At 40.9% G+C, this 21,693-nt stretch overlaps 1 protein-coding gene across 2 annotated transcripts in view; it reads left to right on the forward strand.

The window, feature by feature from the left end:
* The first annotated feature begins 2,460 nt into the window (after positions 1 to 2,460).
* LOC100653448 (flotillin-2a) overlaps positions 2,461 to 21,693 on the forward strand; it is a 35,841-nt gene continuing 16,608 nt past the window's right edge. The window contains exons 1-2 of one of the 2 annotated variants that reach the window (XM_036990030.2): positions 2,461 to 2,848; positions 17,556 to 17,637. In XM_036990030.2, the coding sequence (XP_036845925.1) occupies positions 2,800 to 2,848; positions 17,556 to 17,637 (131 nt within the window). In that variant the 5' untranslated portion in view covers positions 2,461 to 2,799. The remainder of the gene's footprint in view (positions 2,849 to 17,555; positions 17,638 to 21,693) is intronic. The other variant, XM_036990032.2, reaches the window with a different exon arrangement.

Raw genomic sequence — 21,693 nt, forward strand, 5'->3', positions numbered from 1 at the left:
AAGCCACTCCTCAGCAAAACGCATATGATAGCCCGCTTGGAATTTGCCAAAAGCCACCTATAGAAGTCCCAGACCATGAGAAACAACATTCTCTGGTCTGATGAAACCATGATTGACTCTTTAGCCTGAATGCCAAGCATCACGTTTGGAGGAAACCTGGCACCATCCCTAGGGTGAAGCATGGAGGTGGCAGCATCAGCCAAGACAACACAGGAACGTCTTCGGGACAAGTCTCTGAATGTCTTTGAGTTGCCCAGCCAGAAGTCAGACTTGAACCCAATCTAACATCTCTGGAGAGACCTGAAAATAGCTGTGCAGCGACGCTCCCCATCCAACCTGACAGAGCTTGAGAGGATCTGCAGAGAAGAATGGGAGACTCCCCAAATACGGATACAGGTGTGCCAAGCTTGTAGCATCAAACCCAAGAAGAATCAAGGCTGTAATCACTGCCAAAGGTCCTTCAACAAAGTACTGAGTAAAGGGTCTGAATATTTATGTAAATGTTATATTTCCCGGTTTTTATTTTTAATACATTTGCAAACATTTCTAAAAACCTGTTTTTGCTTTGTCATTATGTGGTATTGTGTGTAGATTGATGGGGGGGAAACAATATAATCAATTTTAGAATAACGCTGTAACGTAACAAAATGTGTAAAAAGTAAAGCGGTCTGAATACTTTCCGAATGCACTGTATATAGGGGTGTGCCTTTCCAAATCACTTCCAATTATTTGAATTTATCACAGGTAGACTCCAATCAAGTTGTAGAAAAATCAAGGATGATCAATGGAAACAAGATGCACCTGAGCTCAATTTTGAGTCTGGGTCTGAATTTCCCTCTCCTCGCGTCCTATCCTCGTAACCTTTCAAAAGGAGGCCAGAGAGGACAGAGGAGAGAGGACGCAGGAGTTGACGGAATCTAATTGAGAAAAGGCCATGGACTGTTCTCCATGCTCCCAACAGGAATGCGATACCGGTTTATCAAGGCTCAGACCAACATACTCCAAAACAGCTTCTATCCCCCGGTCATAAGACTGGTAGATGGCGAACAACTACTGCTTTCTCTCGCCCACACACTATCCACACTGACTATGGCCATCCACTGACTCTATGGCCATTAGACTTTTACTCAAGTAGTATTTTACTGGGTGACTTTCAACAACCTCTCCCCCATTCAGACACACACACCTTCACTGTCACTCTTACTCACACGTACAGTGCCTCGCAAAAAAGTATTCATCCCCCTTGCCGTTTTTCCTATTTTGTTGCATTCCTGGTGACTACCTCATGAAGCTGATTGAGAGAATGCCAAGAGTGTGCAACGCTGTCATCAAGGCAAAGGATGGCTATTTGAAGATTATCACATATAAAATATACTTTGATTTGTATAACACTTTTTTGGTTACTACATGATTCTATGTGTTATTTCATAGTTTTGATGTTCTCACTATTATTCTACAATGTAGAAAATAGTCAACATTAAGAAAAACCCTTGAATGAGTAGGTGTTCTAAAACTTTTGACCGGTAGTGTACAGTGCCTTGCAAAATTATTAATCTCCCTTGGTGTTTTTTCTATTTGGTTGCATTACAACCAGTCATTTAAATTGAAAAAAATGACTTGTTCCAAAAAAATATTTAAAAAAAAAACAAACAGAAAAGTATTCACCTTCTTTGCTATGAAGCCCCTAAATAACATCTGGTGCAACCAATTTCCTTCAGAAGTCACATAATTAGTTAAATAAAGTCCACCTGTGTGCAATTTAAGTGTCGCATGGTCTGTCACATGATCTCAGTATACATACACCTGTTCTGAAAGGTCCCAGAGTCTGCAACACCACTAAGCAAGGGGCACCACCAATAAAGCGACACCATGAAAACCAATGAGCTCTCCAAACAGGTCAGGGACAAAGTTGTGAAGAAGTACAGATCAGGGTTGGGTTATTAAAAAATATCAGAAACTTTGAACATCCCACAGAACACCATTAAATCCATTTTTCAAAAATGGAAAGAATATGGCCCCACAACAAACCTGTCAAGAGAGGGCCGCCGACCAAAACTCACAGACCAGGCAAGGAGGGCATTAATCATAGAGGCAACAAAGAGACCAAAGATAACCCTGAAGGAGCTGCAAAGCTCCACAGCGGAGATTGGTGTCCATAGGACCACTTTAAGCCAATCACTCCACAGAGCTGGTATGGAAGAGTGGCCAGAATAAAAGCCATTGCTTAAAGAAAAAAAATAAGAAAACATGTTTGGTGTTCGCCAAAATAAATGTGGGAGACTCCACAAAAATATGGAAGAAGGTACTCTGGTCAGATGAGACTAAAATTGGTCAGCCTGAGTGTCCTCAGCACGGCACCACCACTTCCGGCACCAGGCCTACAGTGCGCCTCGGTTCTGCCCACCTCCTTGCTTGTTCTGCCCACTATGACTTATTTGATTCCATTTGAAACGACAGGCTGTGGTCTATCTTGGTTTAATTATACAAATCTTTGGATTGTCATTCTGCAACGCACTGAGAGATGTCATATCAGTAGATGGCAGCATAGAGACCCTGAGGGATGACTGCTGTGAGAGATGACGTCGCAGCTAGACCACTCTTGTATTGAGGTCTGCCGAGGTGAAATCTCCATTTTATGAAATCCAGGGGAACCTCTTTTCTCGTAATGATAGGGGCGGGGCGGTGAACGGGTTCGAAGACGAGAGAAATCGGTCTATTACGTCGGGTTTTTTCGGTTGTGTTGCAACAGATTTGTAGGCGACATACGCACTTGGTTTGGGATCCGTGTTTTTAAATAACATGGGTAATTGCCACACAGTTGGACCAAATGAGGCCCTCGTGGTTTCAGGTACGTAACGTTAAATTACATTCGTCTTCAACTTTGGGAATTCTAATTTAACGTTAGTTAACTACTTTTACCTCTTATTTACACCATGGCAAGGACATTGCAGCGTTATTCACAATGGATAACCTCATTTTGTCATTAGCTACGAATTCAGATGCTGCTCTGGCTTCGATCGTTGGCTATATTTTATTTTGGCTTCCAGCTAACGTTTTTTGTGACTTCAATATGCCACACTTCCCCTAACCACCATATGATTGTAAACAACACAACGTTACATCGCATGTATGCTGATATGAATAAGGGATCGTGTTCAACCAAGTCATTGATGTGCTTTTCTAGTTTGGGAAATAGGAACGTTGTGATTATGAATGACAGTCTCCGAATCGTGAGGGAAGGGAGTATGAGAGTGGGTGGATGCATATTACCGTATGTCAGGCCCATAAATTAATAAAAATGTCAGGCCAGATTGCATACAGATGAAATTATATGAAATGTGGCCTGGTATGTTATAGCCTCAGTGATTGCAACTAATGGAGTATTACCCATGAAATACCTATAAATACAACTCTAAACGTATTATAACTAACATAGGATATAAAAAACAAGGACATATTAATCAGTTATTAATAGGTTGTAATAACTGTTGGAAAGATATAGCTAGTCTATCATATACTGTAGCCTTCTATTTGCTGAGTGACAGTATGGGAGAGAGGTTGCAGTGACATGTGAAACCTGAACAAGCCAATGGAATTTGTGGAAGTAGGCCTAATATGCTCAAGGCTATCTCATCTGTATGAGTTGAGTTAGAGACATTACAGATGTAGCGTTAGGTATTTTAAGGTCTGGAAACTAGAGCTGTGTATTGCCAGGGACCTCACAATAGGATATTATCACGATACTTAGGTGCTGATACTTGTATCACGATTCTCACATTCTATATGTATTGCTATTCGATACTGTGATTTTATTGCGATTCGATGTTCCAAACATATTACTCACCATATGTCTTCTGCAGAGGGACAAGAGAGAGCCATGAAAAAACAACTTTTGAATTTGATCAGTCATGGAAATAAAAGTGCTGTAAACAAATTGCCACCCTGTTTTTAAAAAGAAGAAAACAGAGAACAAGCTTTCTTCCGATGAAGGAGAGGACCAAAATGCAGCGTGGTTATTTCGATTCACCTTTAATAAAAAGATAAACACGAACAATACAAACAGAGACAACGATAAACACCTGCCTCTGATTGAGAACCACTTCAGGCAACCATAGACTTTTTTAGACAACCCCACTATACCACAATCCCAATACCTACAAAAACCCCAAGACAAAACACACCACATAATAAACCCATGTCACACCCTGGCCTGACCAAAATAATAAAGAAAACACAAAATACTAAGACCAGGGCGTGACACTATGAAGGAAAAATACTGGGGTTTTCCATATATATTCCATATATTAAGGAGCATATTTCATCACTGATGGGATTCTTTAAAAAGTGCTTCCCTGAAAACAATTCCCAATATGACTGGGTGAGAGATCCTTTCAATGCACCAGCTCCAACTGGTTTCAGCTCTGCAGAGGAGGACCAGTTCATTGATATGACGTCTGACTCCACATTGAGACTGAGGTTCACATCACAGACACTGAGTGAATTCTGGCTGAGTGTAGAGGCAGTATCCACTCTTAGGGCAGAGGGCCATGGGCATTCTTCTTCCTTTTGCAACATCTTATCTTTGTGAGACTGGCTTCTCTGCTGTTGCTGCACTGAAGACCAAGTACACATCCCAGCTAAACATTGAGCAAGAGCTGAAAGTTGCAGTATCATGCTTCAAACCCCGCTTCGAAAAGCTGAGCTCTGCAAAACGTGCTCATTGTAGCCATAAATCCTGGCTTCCTCATTTTGATTTTTAAAAATCAGCACAAATTGTTTTATTCATTTTTGTTTTATAGGTCAAAGTGTTTCATATATTGTGCTCCTGAGTTCATGTTGCTGATCAATTTGAATTTATTATTATTTATTGATTATATATAAAAAACATTTTTAAAAATCAGTATCAAATGGTCAAAACAATTTTGGTTTACCTGACCAAATTCACATTGAAATGTGACTTATAGATCTGTCATTCTCATTGAAAGCAAGTAGATTTGGTAGATTATTTTCTTTGTCCGCTATTTCTATGCTTCCCTTATGTTTTGTTTTGGCATATTTTACTTTTGGTTTTGTACACCAGCTTCAAACAGCTGAAAATACAATCTTTTTCGTTAGGGAAAAGATATTTCACAGCGGTTTTGATGGCACGATGATTCTTTACCAGTGGCAGTTGGTGCTATTTTAAGATGAGGGAGGACGATTATATATTTTTATCATGGCATTTCTATTACAGCATATTGGATGACTGTCATTCATATTCCATTCACCCAGCTCAATGTAACAATAGGTTTAGGCTACTATTCAAATTTCCCCTGTATCCATAATGAGATTGCTACAACCTAGCCTATGAATTAAAGTTTACAACGTAGCACAGGTCGAGAGAAATTTGAGTAATCAAGGTGACAGACAGTGACACATTCAATACTGCCTTGCACTCTTGCTTGCATCTAGCTGATCTAGAGTGTAATCATTAGTCCAACAATTTTAAACAGGAGTTTCTATTGGACAAATTCAGATATGTTTATCCCCGTTTCGTTCAGTTTGCTTCGGTTTAAGAAAGTTTAACAGATTCGGCGGAATGAATACACCCCTGATCACACGAAACACAGTTTCATAGCAGCCACATACAAACAGCATGATCACTTTGATCATTGTAGCTATAATTTCTTCTCACATCTACACTCTCTCCTCCTCTCACCTTTACCCTTCGCTTGTGGACTTCAGTGCACAACATATCAGCTGTCTGTGACCAGGCAAAAAAATATTTCCAAGCCAAACTACCATATCATAACCGCTACACACAGCCTACATCGTTATCACCATTATTAGCTAAGGTCATATTCAATTATTAGCTCAGGTCATATTCAAATAGCTACTAGAACTAACACATTAGTAAATCTGCTACAATCAGGCAGTACAGTGTAGTCAGCAAGCAGTTACACCTGCGGGCCTGGTGCCAATAAATTAATAAAACCAAAAGCTTACCTTGACTTGGAAAAGTTCCAGTTTTGGATACCCACAGCCAGCTAGCTAACATAGCATCCCTCTCTGTTTGAGCCAGGTGTTTGAGTAGGCTAAACTAGCTAACTACATTCGCTAGCTTGATTGGGTGGACAACTTGTCAGTTCATGCTGCAAGAGCTCTAATAGGTTGGAGGACATCCTCCAGAAGGAGGACATCCTCATAATTACTGTGTATGTCTATGGAAGGGGAAGAGAACCATGAGCCTCCTAGGTTTTGCATTGTCCTCCCAGTGGAGGCTACTGTAAACCTTCATTGCAAAACAGTTTGTTTTAATCAATTATTTGGTGACATGAATGTATTTAGTATAGTTTTATCTAAAAAGGATCACTTTTAATGTTTCACTACTTTTACTTTCATGAAATTCACGGATTCAGGATGGTTCCCCCCTTCTCCTCTGAGGAGCCTCCACTGTTCTCTACACTAAACTTGCTTTTTTCTATCACAAACTAAAATTAGGTGAACTTCTAGAATTTTAGCAACCAGGGATTGGCAAAGAGATTTTTGCATAGTGCATGTTTAACTGTTTTGAACTACAAGCACAGATGCAACACAAATTAATTTGCTTAGGCATTAATCATAGCCTTTGAAGCCGACAACCAGGGTTGGAAATTCGATTTTGTCATTGGCGGGTATATATATTGGGTATATATATTGGCGGGTATATATTTATATATATTTGTCATTGGCGGGAATGTATATTTCACCAGCCACGTGGCGGGTGGTCACACAGAGTATTTGGGAACAGTTTTGTTTTTATCCGAAGCCCACATGTAGAAGTTGATAGAATTGACAAGAAAGGCTACTAAGTATGACTTTGTACTTCGTGTTTCTTGGCCAGTTACATCGTTTTGTTCACATGCTATGTTTTTCAATGTTAGTTTGAGTTTGCTGCAACTGTCTGCTGCTAGGAAGAGGTTGCAGTCAGAGATTTTTCTCATCACAGACAATAGAGTTACCACGGTAATGGCCCGTCCCTTAAAGGGCCAGCTGAACATTTTTGTCTCACCTAATCATTGTGCTTCATTGAGCATGGATCACTCCCAAACATGTTTATTAATGAACTTTTAGCCATTGTTCTTCTAGATTTGTTTGTGTGCTTCTACATTTATTCTTAAAACATTATGTACTCCTTGTAAAAAATGTCAGCGTAGAGCCCAGCTCTATCACTCAGCATTTTGTGGCAGGGCAGGAACTTTGTTGATTCTTGATGTTCAGTTGTAGAACTGTTTATCTGTTTTTATTATTGGATCTAAATTATTTATTTTAACATACATTGGTTAAAAGATGCAGGTAACAAAAATGAAATTACACAATATACCCCATTACTTCATTAGTTATTTTGTTGTGAGTTTTTGAATAATTATGGAGAGAAAAAAAATGTTTTGGCTGATAAAACATGTCAGTGGCTGGTAGATTTATTTTCAATCTACTGTACCTGCCACAATGGCTGGCGGACCAAAAAGTAAATTTCCCACCCTGTCGACAACTAGTACCAGTAAGACACATTGATAACTGCCAAATGTTACCACAATTGTGTTTTCCAAAACTTTATTTCGGTTTTGAGTGTGAGCTAACTTTCCTGCACTAGAAATGTCACCAACACCATCAATTGTGGTTTGTTGGTGGTGTAGCCTTCTGTATGTGGAGCAACTGTTGAAGTGAAAGTGTCAGGGGAAGTTTTTAGAGACAATGTTTTAGTTTGTAGTCTACAGGAGGCTTGTTGTGACAGACAAGTGTTTACACATAAGGCCTAAAACTAAGGCTGTGACAGTCATGGAATTTTGGATGACGGTTATTGACCAGCCGGTTGCAAGCGTGGTGAAACTGAGAAGACATTGTCTGTCCTTTTGAGTTTCGAAACTCATGTTAGGATATGTCAGTTATCCCGTGAGAGCTTTTGTGCCAAACCCACTAAGGCGTTTCAGATGCCAAGCTTATGGTCGTGTTGTGAAGGAGGGAGATTCTGAGATGTGAGAAGTGTGCAGGAGGGCATGGCACAAAGGAATTTGTAGTATCGGTGGAAAAAACTGTGTGTCAATTGTGGGGGTGCCAATATTGCTGGGGATCAGAAGTGCCCGGTGCGAGAGACAGGTTGAGGTTGCCAGCATCAGAGTAGAACAGAAGGTCTCATTTGCCGAGGCAGTGAAGGGAGTAGAGGATGATGAGTCAAGGGTAGGCCTAGGCCAGTACAGAGTGATACAAATTTGTGCTTCAGTAAGGTTGGCTTCTTAGCATTCAGTGCCATGGTTATCACAGAAAATAGACGTTGTGGTGGCAGCTGCAGAGAAGTACTTGGGTGTACAAGGTTTTACTGTAGAAGATTTACAAGGTGTGTTGAACAAAAGTGTCCTGTCCTCCCAGGCTGTCAGTTAGGGTCAAAGTAGTGGAATGGGGTGTTTAAAAAAAATAGTAGAATATAGGTGTAGGGTTAGTTAATGGTGCAATTGTATTTAGGTAGGACTTCCCAACTTTAAATCTTCGTCATACTTCTTCTTATTCTTCTTCACACAACACCTCTTATACCGTTTAAGCTAGAAACGACATTCAAACTTTATAACATGTAAACCAGGGGTCTCCAACAGAAATCTTCTTCTACTTCTCTGCTATTCAAATCTGAAATTATAACAGAATCATCTGGTACCAATCAAACATTACAGCTGTTTATGTAACAGCATCAACTTTTGACCACTTTCCGAACAAGTTAGACAAAAGGTTAGAGGGTATGACATTTTTGTCTACTTCTCTACTATTTAAATCTGGCAAAGAAACAAAAATATCCACTACGGATCTAAGGATACAGTTATTTTAGTAACTTCATTAAAACATTTTCCAAACTTTTTCTGAACAACTGCCGTTCTGACCGGTCTCCCAATAAGTCAGACTCCAGAGATTTGAGACTGGGACGGAGGTTCATCTTCCAGCAGGACAATGACCCTAAGCATACTGCTAAAACAACACTCAAGTGGTTTATTGGGAAACATTTAAATGTTTTGGAATGGCCTAGTCAAAGCCCAGACCCCAATCCAATTGAGAATCTGTGGTATGACTTAAAGATTGCTGTACATCAGCGGAACCCATCCAACTTGAAGGAGCTGGAGCAGTTTTGCCTTGAAGAATGGGCAAAAATCCCAGTGGCTAGATGTGCCAAGCTTATAGAGACATATCCCAAGATGGTGGCTCTTCAAGGTATTGACTTTGGGGGGGTGAATAGTTATGCATGCTCAAGTTTTATTTCTTGTTTGTTACACACACAAAAATATGTTGCATCTTCAAAGTGATAGGCATGTTGTGTAAATCAAATGGCACAACCCCCCCCCCCGCCCAAAAAAACAAATCTATTTTAATTCCAGGTTGTAAGGCAACAGAATAGGAAAAATGGCAACGGGTTGAATACTGTAGATTGCTTGCGGGAAAAAATTAAAACTATATATTGTCTTCTTTTTTTTTACTGTAACCATTTAAAATGTTCGTAAATGAACATGGGTTTGAATGAGAACCATAGGAATACAGAGGTAGCAATTGAAAATGGTCCCTCTCCTTGGTCCATTAAGCTACAAGACCAACTTTAAAACATTCAGGCTATCAAATTCTTTAACCCTATAACTAACTATAACTATAACTAAATACATTTGAGAGCATTTGCATAAAATAACCAACAGTAATTCTTGAACGTTCAAGTGAGATACAGCAAACCAATTTTCATATGTTCAGGCTATCCTAACTTTTCATCCACCTACTTTTTCAACTATAACCAGTCATCACATTACAACTGCAGACACTTCCACTACTATAACGTTTTTCAAAACCATACATACAGTTGAAGTCAGAAGTTTACATACACTTAGGTTGGAGTCATTAAAACTCGTTTTTCAACCATTCCACACATTTCTTGTCAACAAACTATTGTTTTGGCAAGTCGGTTAGGACATCTACTTTGTGCAAGTCATTTTTCCAACAATTGTTTACAGACAGAGTATTTCACTTATAACTCACTGTATCACAATTCCAGTGGGTCAGAAGTTTACATATACTAAGTTGACTATGCCTTTAAACAGCTTTGAAAATTCCTGAAAATTATGTAATGTCTTTTCATGGGAAACATACATCAGAAATCAGCCAAGACCTCTGGTCTGGTCTGGTTCATCCTTGGGAGCAATTTCCAAATGCCTGAAGGTACCACGTTCATCTGTACAAACAATAGTACGCAAGTATAAACACCATGGGACCATGCAGCCGTCATACCGCTCAGGAAGGAGACGCGTTCTGTCTCCTAGAGATGAACATACTTTGGTGGGAAAAGTGCAAATCAATCCCAGAACAACAGCAAAGGACCTTGTGAAGATGCTGGAGGAAACAGATACAAAAGTATCTATATCCACAGTAAAACAAGTCCTATATTGAACCTGAAAGGCTGCTCAGCAAGGACGAAGCCACTGCTCCAAAACCACCATAAAAGAGATTGTACTTTTTGGAGAAATGTCCTCTGGTCTGATAGAACTGTTTGGCCATAATGACCATCATTATGTTTGGAGGAAAAAGGAGGAGGCTTGCAAGCCCAAGAACACCATCCCAACCGTGAAGCATGGGGGTGGCAGCATAATGCTGTGGGGGTGCTTTGCTGCAGGAGGGACTGGTGCACTTCACAAAATGGATGGCATCATGAGGTAGGAGAATTATATGGATATATTGAAGCAAGATCTCAAGACATCAGTCAGGAAGTTAAAGCTTGGTTGCAAAATGGTTCTTCCAAATGGACAATGACCCCAAGCATACTTCCAAAGTTGTGGAAAAATGGCTTAAGGACAACAAAGTCAAGGTTTTGGAGTGGCCATCACAAAGCTCTGACCTCAAACCTATAGAAAATTTGTGGGCAGAACTGAAAAAGTATGTGCGAGCAAGGAGGCCTACAAAACTGACTCAGTTACACCAGCCCTGTCCGGAGGAATGGGCCAAAATTCACTTAAATTATTGTGGGAAGCTTGTGGAAGGCTACCTGAGACTTTGACCCTAGTTAAACAATTTTAAGGCAATGCTACCAAATACTAATTGAGTGTATGTAAACTTCTGACTCACTGGAAATGTGATGAAAGAAATGAAAGCTTAAATAAATAATTCTCTCTACTATTATTCTGACATTTCACATTCTTAAAAGAAAGTGGTGATCCTAACTGACTTAAGACAGGTACTTTTTACTAGGATTAAATTGTGAAAAACTGAGTTTAATTGTCTTTGGCTAAGGTGTATGTAAGTTTCCGACTTCAACTGTACTTTAAAACTGCTTTGCTTTAAATCAGTGTTCACTGACCAAGATCACTTTCTGAGTCAAAATGCAAGCTAAGATTTTTTTTAAACATGACTTGAAAACGTAAGCCTATGCAACATTAACCAGTTCAATACAGTTCTGTAGCAATGACGTTTAGGCTAAAGGCCCAATACATTATCAAATCAAATTTTATTTGTCACATTATCCGAATACAAGAAATGTAGACTTTACCGTGAAATGCTTACTTACAAGCCCTTAACCAACAATGCAGTTCAAGAAGAGTTAAGAAAATAATTACCAAATAAACCAAAGTAAAAAATAATAAAAAGTAACACAATAAAAAAACAATAACGAGGCTATGTAGAGGGGGTACAGCTACCAAGTCAGTGTGCGGGGGTACAGGTTAGTTGAGGTCATATGTACATGTAGGTAGGGTTGAAATGACTATGCATACATAATAAACAACAAATAGCAGCAGTATATAAAGCCAATGGTGGGGGGGGGGGGCGTGGGGGGGTGTAAATAGTCCGGTGGCCATTTTATTAATTGTTCAGCAGTCGTATGGCTTGGGGATAGAAGCTGTTAAGGAGCCTTTTGGTCCTAGACATGGCGGTCCGGTACTGCTTGCAGTGCGGTAGCAGAGAAAACAGTCTCCGACTTAGGTGACTGGAGTCTCTGACAATTTTATGGGCTTTCCTCTGACACGCCTATTATATAGGTCCTGGATGGCAGGAAGCTTGGCCCCAGTGATGTACTGGGCTGTTCGCACTACCCTCTGTAGCGGCTTGCAATCAGATGCCGTGCAGTTGCCATACCAGGCGGTGATGCAACGTGTCAGGATGCTCCCGATGGTGCAGCTGTAGAACTTTGGAAGATCTGGGGACCTATGCCAAATCTTTTCAGTCTCCGGGGACCTATGCCAAATCTTTTCAGTCTCCTGAGGGGGAAAAGGTTTTGTCATGCCCTCTTCACAACTGCCTTGGTGTGTTTGGACCATGATAGTTTGTTGGTGATGTGAACACCAAGGAACTTGAAACTCTCGACCCGCTCCACTACAGCCCCGTCAATGTTAATGGGGGCCTGTTCGCCCCGCCTTCTCCTGTAGTCCACGATCAGCTCCTTTGTCTTGCTCACATTGAGGAAGAGGATGTGTTGTCCTCGCACCACACTGCCAGTTCTCTGACCTCCTCCCTGTAGGCTGTCTCATCGTTGTCGGTGATCAGGCCTACCACTGTTGTGTCGTCAGCAAACTTAATGATGGTGTTGGAGTCGTGTTTGGCCACACAGTCGTGGGTGAACAGGGAGTACAGGAGGGGACTAAGTACACACCCCTGAGGGGCCCCAGTGTTGAGGATCAGCGTGGCAGATGTGTTGTTGCCTAACCTTACCACCTTGGGGCGGCCCGTCAGGAAGTCCAGGATCCAGTTGCAGAGGGAGGTGTTTTGTTCCAGGGTCTTTAGCTTAGTGATGAGCTTCGTGGGCACTATGGTGTTGAACGCTGAGCTGTAGTCAATGAAAAGGAGGTAAAGGGCAGTGTGGAGTCCGATTGAGATTGCGTTATCTGTGGATCTGTTGGGGCGGTATGTGAATTGGAGTGGGTCTAGGGTATCAGGCAGGATGCTGTTGATGTGAGCCATGACCAGCCTTTGAAAGCAAGTCATGGCTACCGACGTGAGTGCTGCGGGGCGGTAATCATTTAGGCAGGTTACCTTCGCTTCCTTTGGCACAGGCACTATGGTGGTCTGCTTGAAACATGTAGGTATTACAGAATCGGTCAGGTAGAGATTGAAAATGACAGTGAAGACACTTATCAGTTGGTCAGTGCATGCTTTGAGTACACGTCCAGGTAATCTGTCTGGCCCCGCGGCTTTGTGAATGTTGACCTGTTTAAAGGTCTTGCTCACATCGGCTACCGAGAGCGTTATCACACAGTCATCCAGAACAGCTGGTGCTCTCGTGCATGCTTCAGTGTTGTTTGCCTCGAAGCGAGCATAAAAGGCATTTAGCTCGTCTGGTAGGCTCACGTCATTGGGCAGCTCACATTTGGGTTTCCCTTTGTAGTCCTTAATAATTTTCAAGCCCTGCCACATCCGACGAGCATCAGAGCCAGTGTAGTAGGATTCAATCTTAATCCTGTTTTGACACTTTGCTTGTTTAATGGTTCGTCTGAGGGGATAGCTGGATTTCTTGTAAGTGTCTGGATTAGTGTCCAGCTCCTTGAAATCGGCAGCTCTAGCCTTTAGCTCGATGCGGATGTTGCCTGTAATCAATGGCTTCTGGTTTTGAAATGTACATACGGTCACCTATGGGATGATGTCGTCGATGCACTTATTGATGAAGCCAATGACTGAGGTGGTATAATCCTCAATGGCATTGGATGAATCCCAGAACATATTCCAGTCTGTGCTAGCAAAAACGTCCGGTAGCATCGGCGTCATCTGACCACTTCTGTATTAAGCAAGTCACTGGTTCTTCCTGCTTTAGTTTTTGCTTGTAAGCAGGAATCAGGAGGATAAAATTATGGTCAGATTTTCCAACTGGAGGGCAGGGGAAAGCTTTGTATGCATCTCTGTGTGTGGAGTAAAGGTGGTCTTCATATCAAATCAAATATTTTTGTTCACATACACATTTTTAGCAGATGTTATTGCGTGTGTAGGGCTATGCTTGAACTTCCCTGCCAATGTTGTTCTTCTCAGACCATTTTGAAATTATATTTTAACATTTTAGGTATATGATCACACTGGTAATAGATCATTTATTGTTTTACTTGAGAGGCAAAGCTGAGTGAGCTTAATAATTTGCAATTTTTTTACTGGATTGATGGCCTGCATCCAGGGCCTATAATTAACACTCGCCAATGTGGGTAAGAATGTCTAATTCACCAGCCACATTGGCAGGTGGTCACACTCAGGGCTCTAGAGTGCGAGCATTTCATAAATAGTCAAGTATGGGCACAAATGCAAGTTGTGATTTATAGCTAAATAAATGCTGCAGTAGCTATTTTCAAAGTATTTCTGCAACTTTGTTTCATATCTGATAATGCACAAAGAAATTTGAATCCTAATGTTATAGCTATCCCACCTCACACAGAAATACTGCCTGTCTGAGGGGCTGTGAGCACTGTGAGTGAAGTGCTGAAAGATTCATTTTTAGAAGCAATGCGCACAGGCATAAAAGTTTACTAGAAAGTCTACTTTAGTGAGACTTTGTCCTTGTGTTTCTTGGCTATTTACATTGTTTTGTTCATAACCAAGGTTGCTTTTCAATGTTTGAGTTTGCTTCCACTGCTAGCAAAAAGAGACATCATTGTCCTCAATTAGTGAGATTCTAACAGGCACACAAAACTACTGGAGTGGCCCTGTTACTAACGTAACCTTAAAAGGGGCAGCTGAAAATGTTTGGTTAAAAGACTCGGGTCACAGAGTATTAAATTCAATCGACCAATATATACCACATTGCTTATTATTAATAATACATGTATTCTTTTAGAAACATTAATAAGCAAAATCGTCAATTTTTTCTGTGTTTTTAAGTGTATTTATGGCAAGAAAATATTTCAGCTGGAAAAAAATCTGGGTAGCTGCTTTATTTTTTAAATTTAGTGGCTTATATACAAAAAAGTACATTTTAGGCCCTGCCTGCATCAGTCTGAGGGCAGGGAGCAGTGGTGAGGCTGCCTCTCACCCGTCTCACCGTCCCTCCACTCTCCCTCCCTACGCTGACAAAATGTTTCTGCCTCATGCACCAATTCATGTTGTTACTCATATGAACAGAGAAAGTGACATTTTTCTTGATTTAAAAAAAGACACAAACCACTAATAATAACAACGCAAGCTTATCGGAACATTTTGCAATACTCATTCATTACAGCTGCAGTGGCTAACAAATGTGTTGACAGTACTGAATAACAACTGAAACATGAACTTACTCATAAAAACAGCAGCTCTTTGCTGTATTCGTTGAGTCTCTCTCTAGTCATAATCTCACAGTATCAACTTTTCTGTGCATTCAAGGCTTCCTTTTACGGTCTATGGCTTGAGGAGACTGTGCAAACACGGTGAGCTTAGCTATCTAATTGGCCAGGTGCAGTTGATTTGCTCTCTTGGCCTGCCGAGTAGGAGGAATTATACCTTCAGACACACAAAATGGCTACTAAATCAAGTGCACCTACCGCCAACAGGCTTTATCGTTGTTTTTTAACAGAAATGCTTAGTGATCGACTAGGAATTCCTTAAAGATAGACCAGTCGGTGACCACTGCTTTAAATAGTAAAGTTAAACGTTCAAACTTTTACCACTATCACAAAAATACTTTTAAAGAGTTAAAGCAAGTCCCATCAGTTTTTCTTAATTGAAAATGGTCATCTATTTATTTTTTATCCTATTCTTTATTTTTGTGTCACAATGTCGTGTGATCAACCACACGCTCCCCGCACAGTAGGTTGTTGACATGCACAAACAAAATGTGCAAACTCCATGATAATGAAGAAGAAGGAGGAAGTAAAAGCAGAAAGTGTACCCATCAATATGTGGTGTGATTTGTTGACTCAATTCAACTGACATTACAAAAAATACATTCCATTGCATGAGCCACATTAGTTAACATCATTTGAATGGGGGCCTCCTGAGTGCCAGTGCTTGAGGCGTCACTGCAGATCTGGATTTGATCCCGGACTGTAACACAGCCGCCCGCGACCGGAAGACCCATGAGGCGGCACACATTTGGCCCAGGGTCGTCCGGGTTAGGGGAGTATTTGGCCGGCCGGGATGTCCTTGTCCCATCGCACTCTAGCGACTCCTGTGGCGGGCCAGGTGCATGCACGCTGACATGATCGGCAGTTGTACAGAGTTTCCTCCGACACATTGGTGTGGCTGGCTTCCGAGTTAAGCGAGCAGTGCGGCTTGGCAGGGTCGTGTTTTGGAGGACGCATGGCTCTCGACCTTCGGCTCTCCCGAGTCCGTACTGGAGTTGCAGCGATGGGACAAGACTATAACTACCAATTGGGGAGAAAAAGGGGTAAAAAGTACGCAAAAAATATATAGAATAAAAAAAATATGCAACATCATTTGAAAGAACTTTCTACATTACCATGGAAATTATTGCATCACAATACCAGACAGCCATTGTGAGTGTACCCTGAGTTTACCAGTCAAATTCTCAGGGTTAGAGGCTCTAAGCCTGAGGCGAGTTCAACAAGGCTTCTGTCTGCAATGAACATGTTGCCAGAGAAACCATTTCAGTTGAACGATTTGAATGAACATTCCAAAATGTTACGGTGAAATATCAAACAGCTACTTTTTGTAAGGATTACTGTGGCTTTTTAGTGACAGTATTCAAACTGAAAATTAGAAAATATGTTAGAAAGCTTTTAGCGTCATACCCAATGTCACGCCCTGACCTTAGATATCTCTGTTTTCTTTATATTTTGGTTAGGTCAGGGCGTGACTAGGGTGGGTACACTAGTTTTTGTATTGTCTAGGGGTTTTTGTATGTTTAGGGGTTTTGTAGGCCTACCAAAGAAGAGCCAATCAGAGGCAGCTGTTTATCGTTGTCTCTGGTTGGGGATCATATTTAGGTAGCCATTTCCCTTTGTTGTTTGTGGGATCTTGTCTATGTGTAGTTAGTTGCCTGTCAGCACTTGTTTGTATAGTTTCACATTTTGTTTTGTTATTTTGTTCAGTGTTTTCATTCTTTAAATAAATAAGAATGTACGCATACTATGCTGCGCCTTGGTCCGATCCTTATAACGAACGTAACACCCAAGAAGACTTGAGGCTGTAATCCCTGCAAAAGGTGCACAAAAGTACAGAGAAAAGGTCTGAATACTTGTGTAATGTGATATTTACGTTTTTTACTTGTAATGAATTTTCAAACATTTCAATAAACCTGTTTTTGCATTGTCATTATGGGGTATTGTGTGTAGATTGATGAGGGGGGAAAAAACTATTGAATCAATTTTAGAATAAGGCTGTAATGTAACAAAATTTGGAAAAAGTCAAGGGGTCTGAATACTTTCTGAATGCACTTACATAGACAGGTACCTACTGCTCTCTGGGACCTCAGCTCTTCAAACTGTGGTCTGATACCATTGTACTGGTCTGGTTTACTGTGGTCTAATAGGGTAATACTCTAATGTTGATGATACTGTCAGTGGTGCAATGACACTGATTGTCATTCCATAGAAATAGAATACAGTACTATTTCTATGGTGTTACCAGTGATAGAGTGGTTACAATGTGATTCTCATGTTGCCTGTGCTGGCTCTTAGGTGGTTGCTGTGGCTCTGATGAGAAGACCTACGTGGTGGGAGGCTGGTCCTGGGCCTGGTGGCTCATCTCAGACATCCAGAGGTAAGAACGGGGTGTAACCCATTCAGAGGGTTTAAGTACAGTTTGGGGATTTATACAATCACTGCCCTAACATCCAGAATTTACCTCCAAAACAAACCATTCAGGCCTACTGTTGGATGGCAGACAGATTTGTCTGTTTATATTTTTTTTAAATCAAAATCTGTTTTAACACCATATTTAAAACTGTACCCACTCATCCTCACATTTACACCACACATTTAAACAACTTTACAATCTACATTAAATATTATACCTAGTCTCTTTTTACCCACACAAAGGGAATAAGCAGTTTGTTATTGTTATGTGGTTTGCAGTGAGAGTGCAGTGCAGTGTTTACTGTGTGTGTAAACACAATGTGTCACAGTTAGCAAGTCAGCTGCTCTCAAACACAACCTTGCTGTCAGCAACCCCTGTAAACACTACAGCACAGAATTGAAGTGGAAAAAACAAACACACTGAGAGAGGTTAGGGTCAGGTGAAGTTCAATCTCACCGAATTATATTATCCTGTTAGAGACAGATAAAATACAGTTGGCCTATGTTTAAAATAAAACAAATCAACGTTAGCTTACACAGCACATATGATAGTTGTGAAATCAAATTTAAAAGATAATAGTTTTTAGATCTCTGAACACAACAGATCCCGTTCCAATTTATTTCATGCATTTTCCCTTAACTATTAAGTATTGTGTTTGTTTGTTACTTATTGTCTCTTTGTTTCTGCCATGCTAATCTGCCTTGCCTTGCCTGGTGTTCAACCCACCATGTCTCTCTCAGCCCTGCTGTGTCTTGGGGATGATGTCTTAACCATAGCGATTCTAGTAAATTACTCGAGGGGCTATGTCATAAACCCTCAGTTTCAGAATGGGGTGAAAGTGGCAACCATATCCGCCAGGGAGAAATCCAAATCCAGTTTAATTGGAATGAATTGCAGTAGAGGCATAATCCTTATTTTACTTATGCAGGAAAATAAAAGTAAGGCATCACAAATTGTGTAATGGAATTATAGTCAACCTAAAATATTGTCATATAATTATAAATACAGGTTTTAGCCTCTAAAATATATTTAAACAGACCATAAATGTCTCAGATTTTGTGATATTGGAAAGCTGTGAGTATTATTATATGATACAGTATCAATACCGTTGCATTTACAACTTGTCTAAGTCCTATCATCGACTGATTTGAGCCAGTGTATGGCTGTGGATTAAGATATTGTGTAAAACAATGAATGTGAAGAATTTATCTGCACTGTATGTGTGCATTGTTTGAATGGAATGTCGGTGTATTGGCAGTTAATTTCACACATTTATGAAATCATTCCTCTAAATGTGGTTGGCTAGCTAACACACATACAGTGCAGATAAATTCTTCACATTCATTGTTTTACACTATCTAATGACAGCACTGGAAAACCAGGGTTGACCAACTCCCTGACCAACATGGCTGACCTTTGCAAGGTTCATGTCCATTCTAGTATTCTAATTCCTCATTCTATGTTCCTAACTAGCTATGTATACAGTGCCTTCGGAAAAGTATTCAGACCACTTTACTTTTTCCACATTTTGTTACGTTTCAGCCTTATTCTACAATGGATTAAATAAACACAAATCCTCAGCAATCTGCACACACTAACCCATAATGACAAAACAAAAAACGTTTAAAAAAAATCTTAACAAATGTATTAAAAATACAAAACAGAAATACCTTATTTACATAAGTATTTAGACCCTTTGCTATGAGACTCAACTTGATTGGAGTCCACCTGTGGTATATTCAATTGATTGGACACAAATTGGAAAGGGACACACCTGTCTATATAAGGTCCCACAGTTGGCAGTGCATTTCAGAGCAAAAACCAAGCCATGAGGTCGAAGGAACTCCGAGACAGGATTGTGTCAAGGCACAGATCTACCAAAAAATGTCTGCAGCATTGGTCTCCAAGAACACAGGGGCCTTCATCATTCTTAAATGGAATAAGTTTGGAACCACCAAGTGTCTTCCTAGAGCTGGCTGCCCGGCCAAACTGAACAGTCGGGGGAGAAGGGAGGTGACCAAGAACCCGATGGTCACTCTGACAGAGCTCTGGAGTTCCTCTGTGGAGATGGGAGAACCTTCCAGAAGGACAACCATCTCTGCAACACTACACCAATCAGGCCTTTATGATAGTGGTCAGACAGAAGCCACTCCTCCGTAAAAGGTACATAACAGCCCACTTGGAGTTTGCCAAAAGGCACCTAAAGATTCTCAGATCATGAGTAACAAGATTCTCTGGTCTAATGAAACCAAGATTGAACTCTTTGGCCTGAATGCCAAGCGTCATGTCTAGAGGAAACCCGGCACCCTTCCTACGGTGAAGCATGGTGGTGGCAGCATCATGTTGTGGGGATGTTTTTCAGTGGCAGGGACTGGGAGACAAAGATGAACGGAGCAAAGTACAGTGAGATCCTTGATAAAACCTGTTCCAATGCGCTCAGGACCCCAGATTGGGGCGAAGGTTCACCTTCCAACAGGACAACGAGCCTAAGCACACAGCCGAGACAACGGCTTCGGAGCAAGTCTCTGAATGTCCTTGAGTGGCCAACCAGAGCTCAGACATGAACCCAATCAAACATCTCTGGAGAGACATGAAAATAGCTATGCAGCAATGCTCCCCATTCAACCTGACAGAGCTTGAGAGGATCTGCAGAGAAGAATGGGAGAAACTCCCCAAATACAGTTGTGCCAAGATTTTAGCATCGTACCCAAGAAGACTCGAGGTTGTAATCACTGCCAAAGGTGCTTCAACAAAGTAACGAGTAAAGGCTCTGAATACTTATGTAAATGTGATATTTCCGTTTTTTTTAAATATATATATAAATTTGCACAAAAAAAAGTGCTTTATCATTATGGGGTATTGTGTGTAGATTGATGAGGGATAAAACAATTTAATCAATTTTAAAATAAGGCTGTAACCTAACAAAATGTGGAAAGTCAAGGGGTCTGAACACTTTCCGAATGCACTGTATATATAGAGAGTTAGGTCAGGTTTTAGAATGGCTGCCATGTTAGCGCCCATATAGAAGTTTATTCTTGAAATGTTGCTGATGTAACAATACGAGAGCGCCTCCGACAGTTCAAATCAAATTTATTTATATAGCCCTTCGTACATCAGCTGATATCTCAAAGTGCTGTACAGAAACCCAGCCTAAAATCCCAAACAGCAAGCAATGCAGGTGTAAAAGCACGGTGGCTAGGAAAAACTCCCTAGAAAGGCCAAAACCTAGGAAGAAACCTAGAGAGGAACCAGGCTATGTGGGGTGGCCAGTCCTCTTCTGGCTGTGCCGGGTGGAGATTATAACAGAACATGGCCAAGATGTTCAAATGTTCATAAATGACCAGCATGGTCCAATAATAATAAGGCAGAACAGTTGAAACTGGAGCAGCAGCACGGCCAGGTGGACTGGGGACAGCAAGGAGTCATCATGTCAGGTAGTCAGTCCTGAGGCATGGTCCTAGGGCTCAGGTCCTCCGAGAGAGAGAAAGAAAGAGAGAAAGAGAGAATTAGAGAGAGCACACTTAAATTTACACAGGACACCGAATAGGACAGGAGAAGTACTCCAGATATAACAAACTGACCCTAGCCCCCCGACACATAAACTACTGCAGCATAAATACTGGAGGCTGAGACAGGAGGAGTCAGGAGACAGTTCCCTTTGAAATTACCCGCTGTAAACAAGCAAAACAGAGCAGCGAATTTAACAGGCGTTTTTATTGATTAGCCTTCAGGATCATGTGTATCCAAATCTTGACTATGTTTTAGTGTCAACAAATTGCATATCCGCTTTCACTGGACATCTTCACAGGTTTTAGAAAACTATCAGCAATAAACAGCACAACGCGGATGTAAGAATCAACGCTGGTAGAGACGAGTAGCAGGTAAAGGGAGTGAACATTTAATGAAATACGGACATGAAACAGGACAGGACAGCATCTGGACATGAACACATAACAACATAAATACTGACACCGGGAACAAACAGGGGAGCAGACAGTTATAGACAGGGCAATCAACAAA

The sequence above is a fragment of the Oncorhynchus mykiss genome, chromosome 10, assembly GCF_057628025.1.
Source record: "Oncorhynchus mykiss isolate SJ-2025 chromosome 10, ASM5762802v1, whole genome shotgun sequence".
In the NCBI taxonomy this organism is placed as follows: Eukaryota; Metazoa; Chordata; class Actinopteri; order Salmoniformes; family Salmonidae; genus Oncorhynchus; species Oncorhynchus mykiss.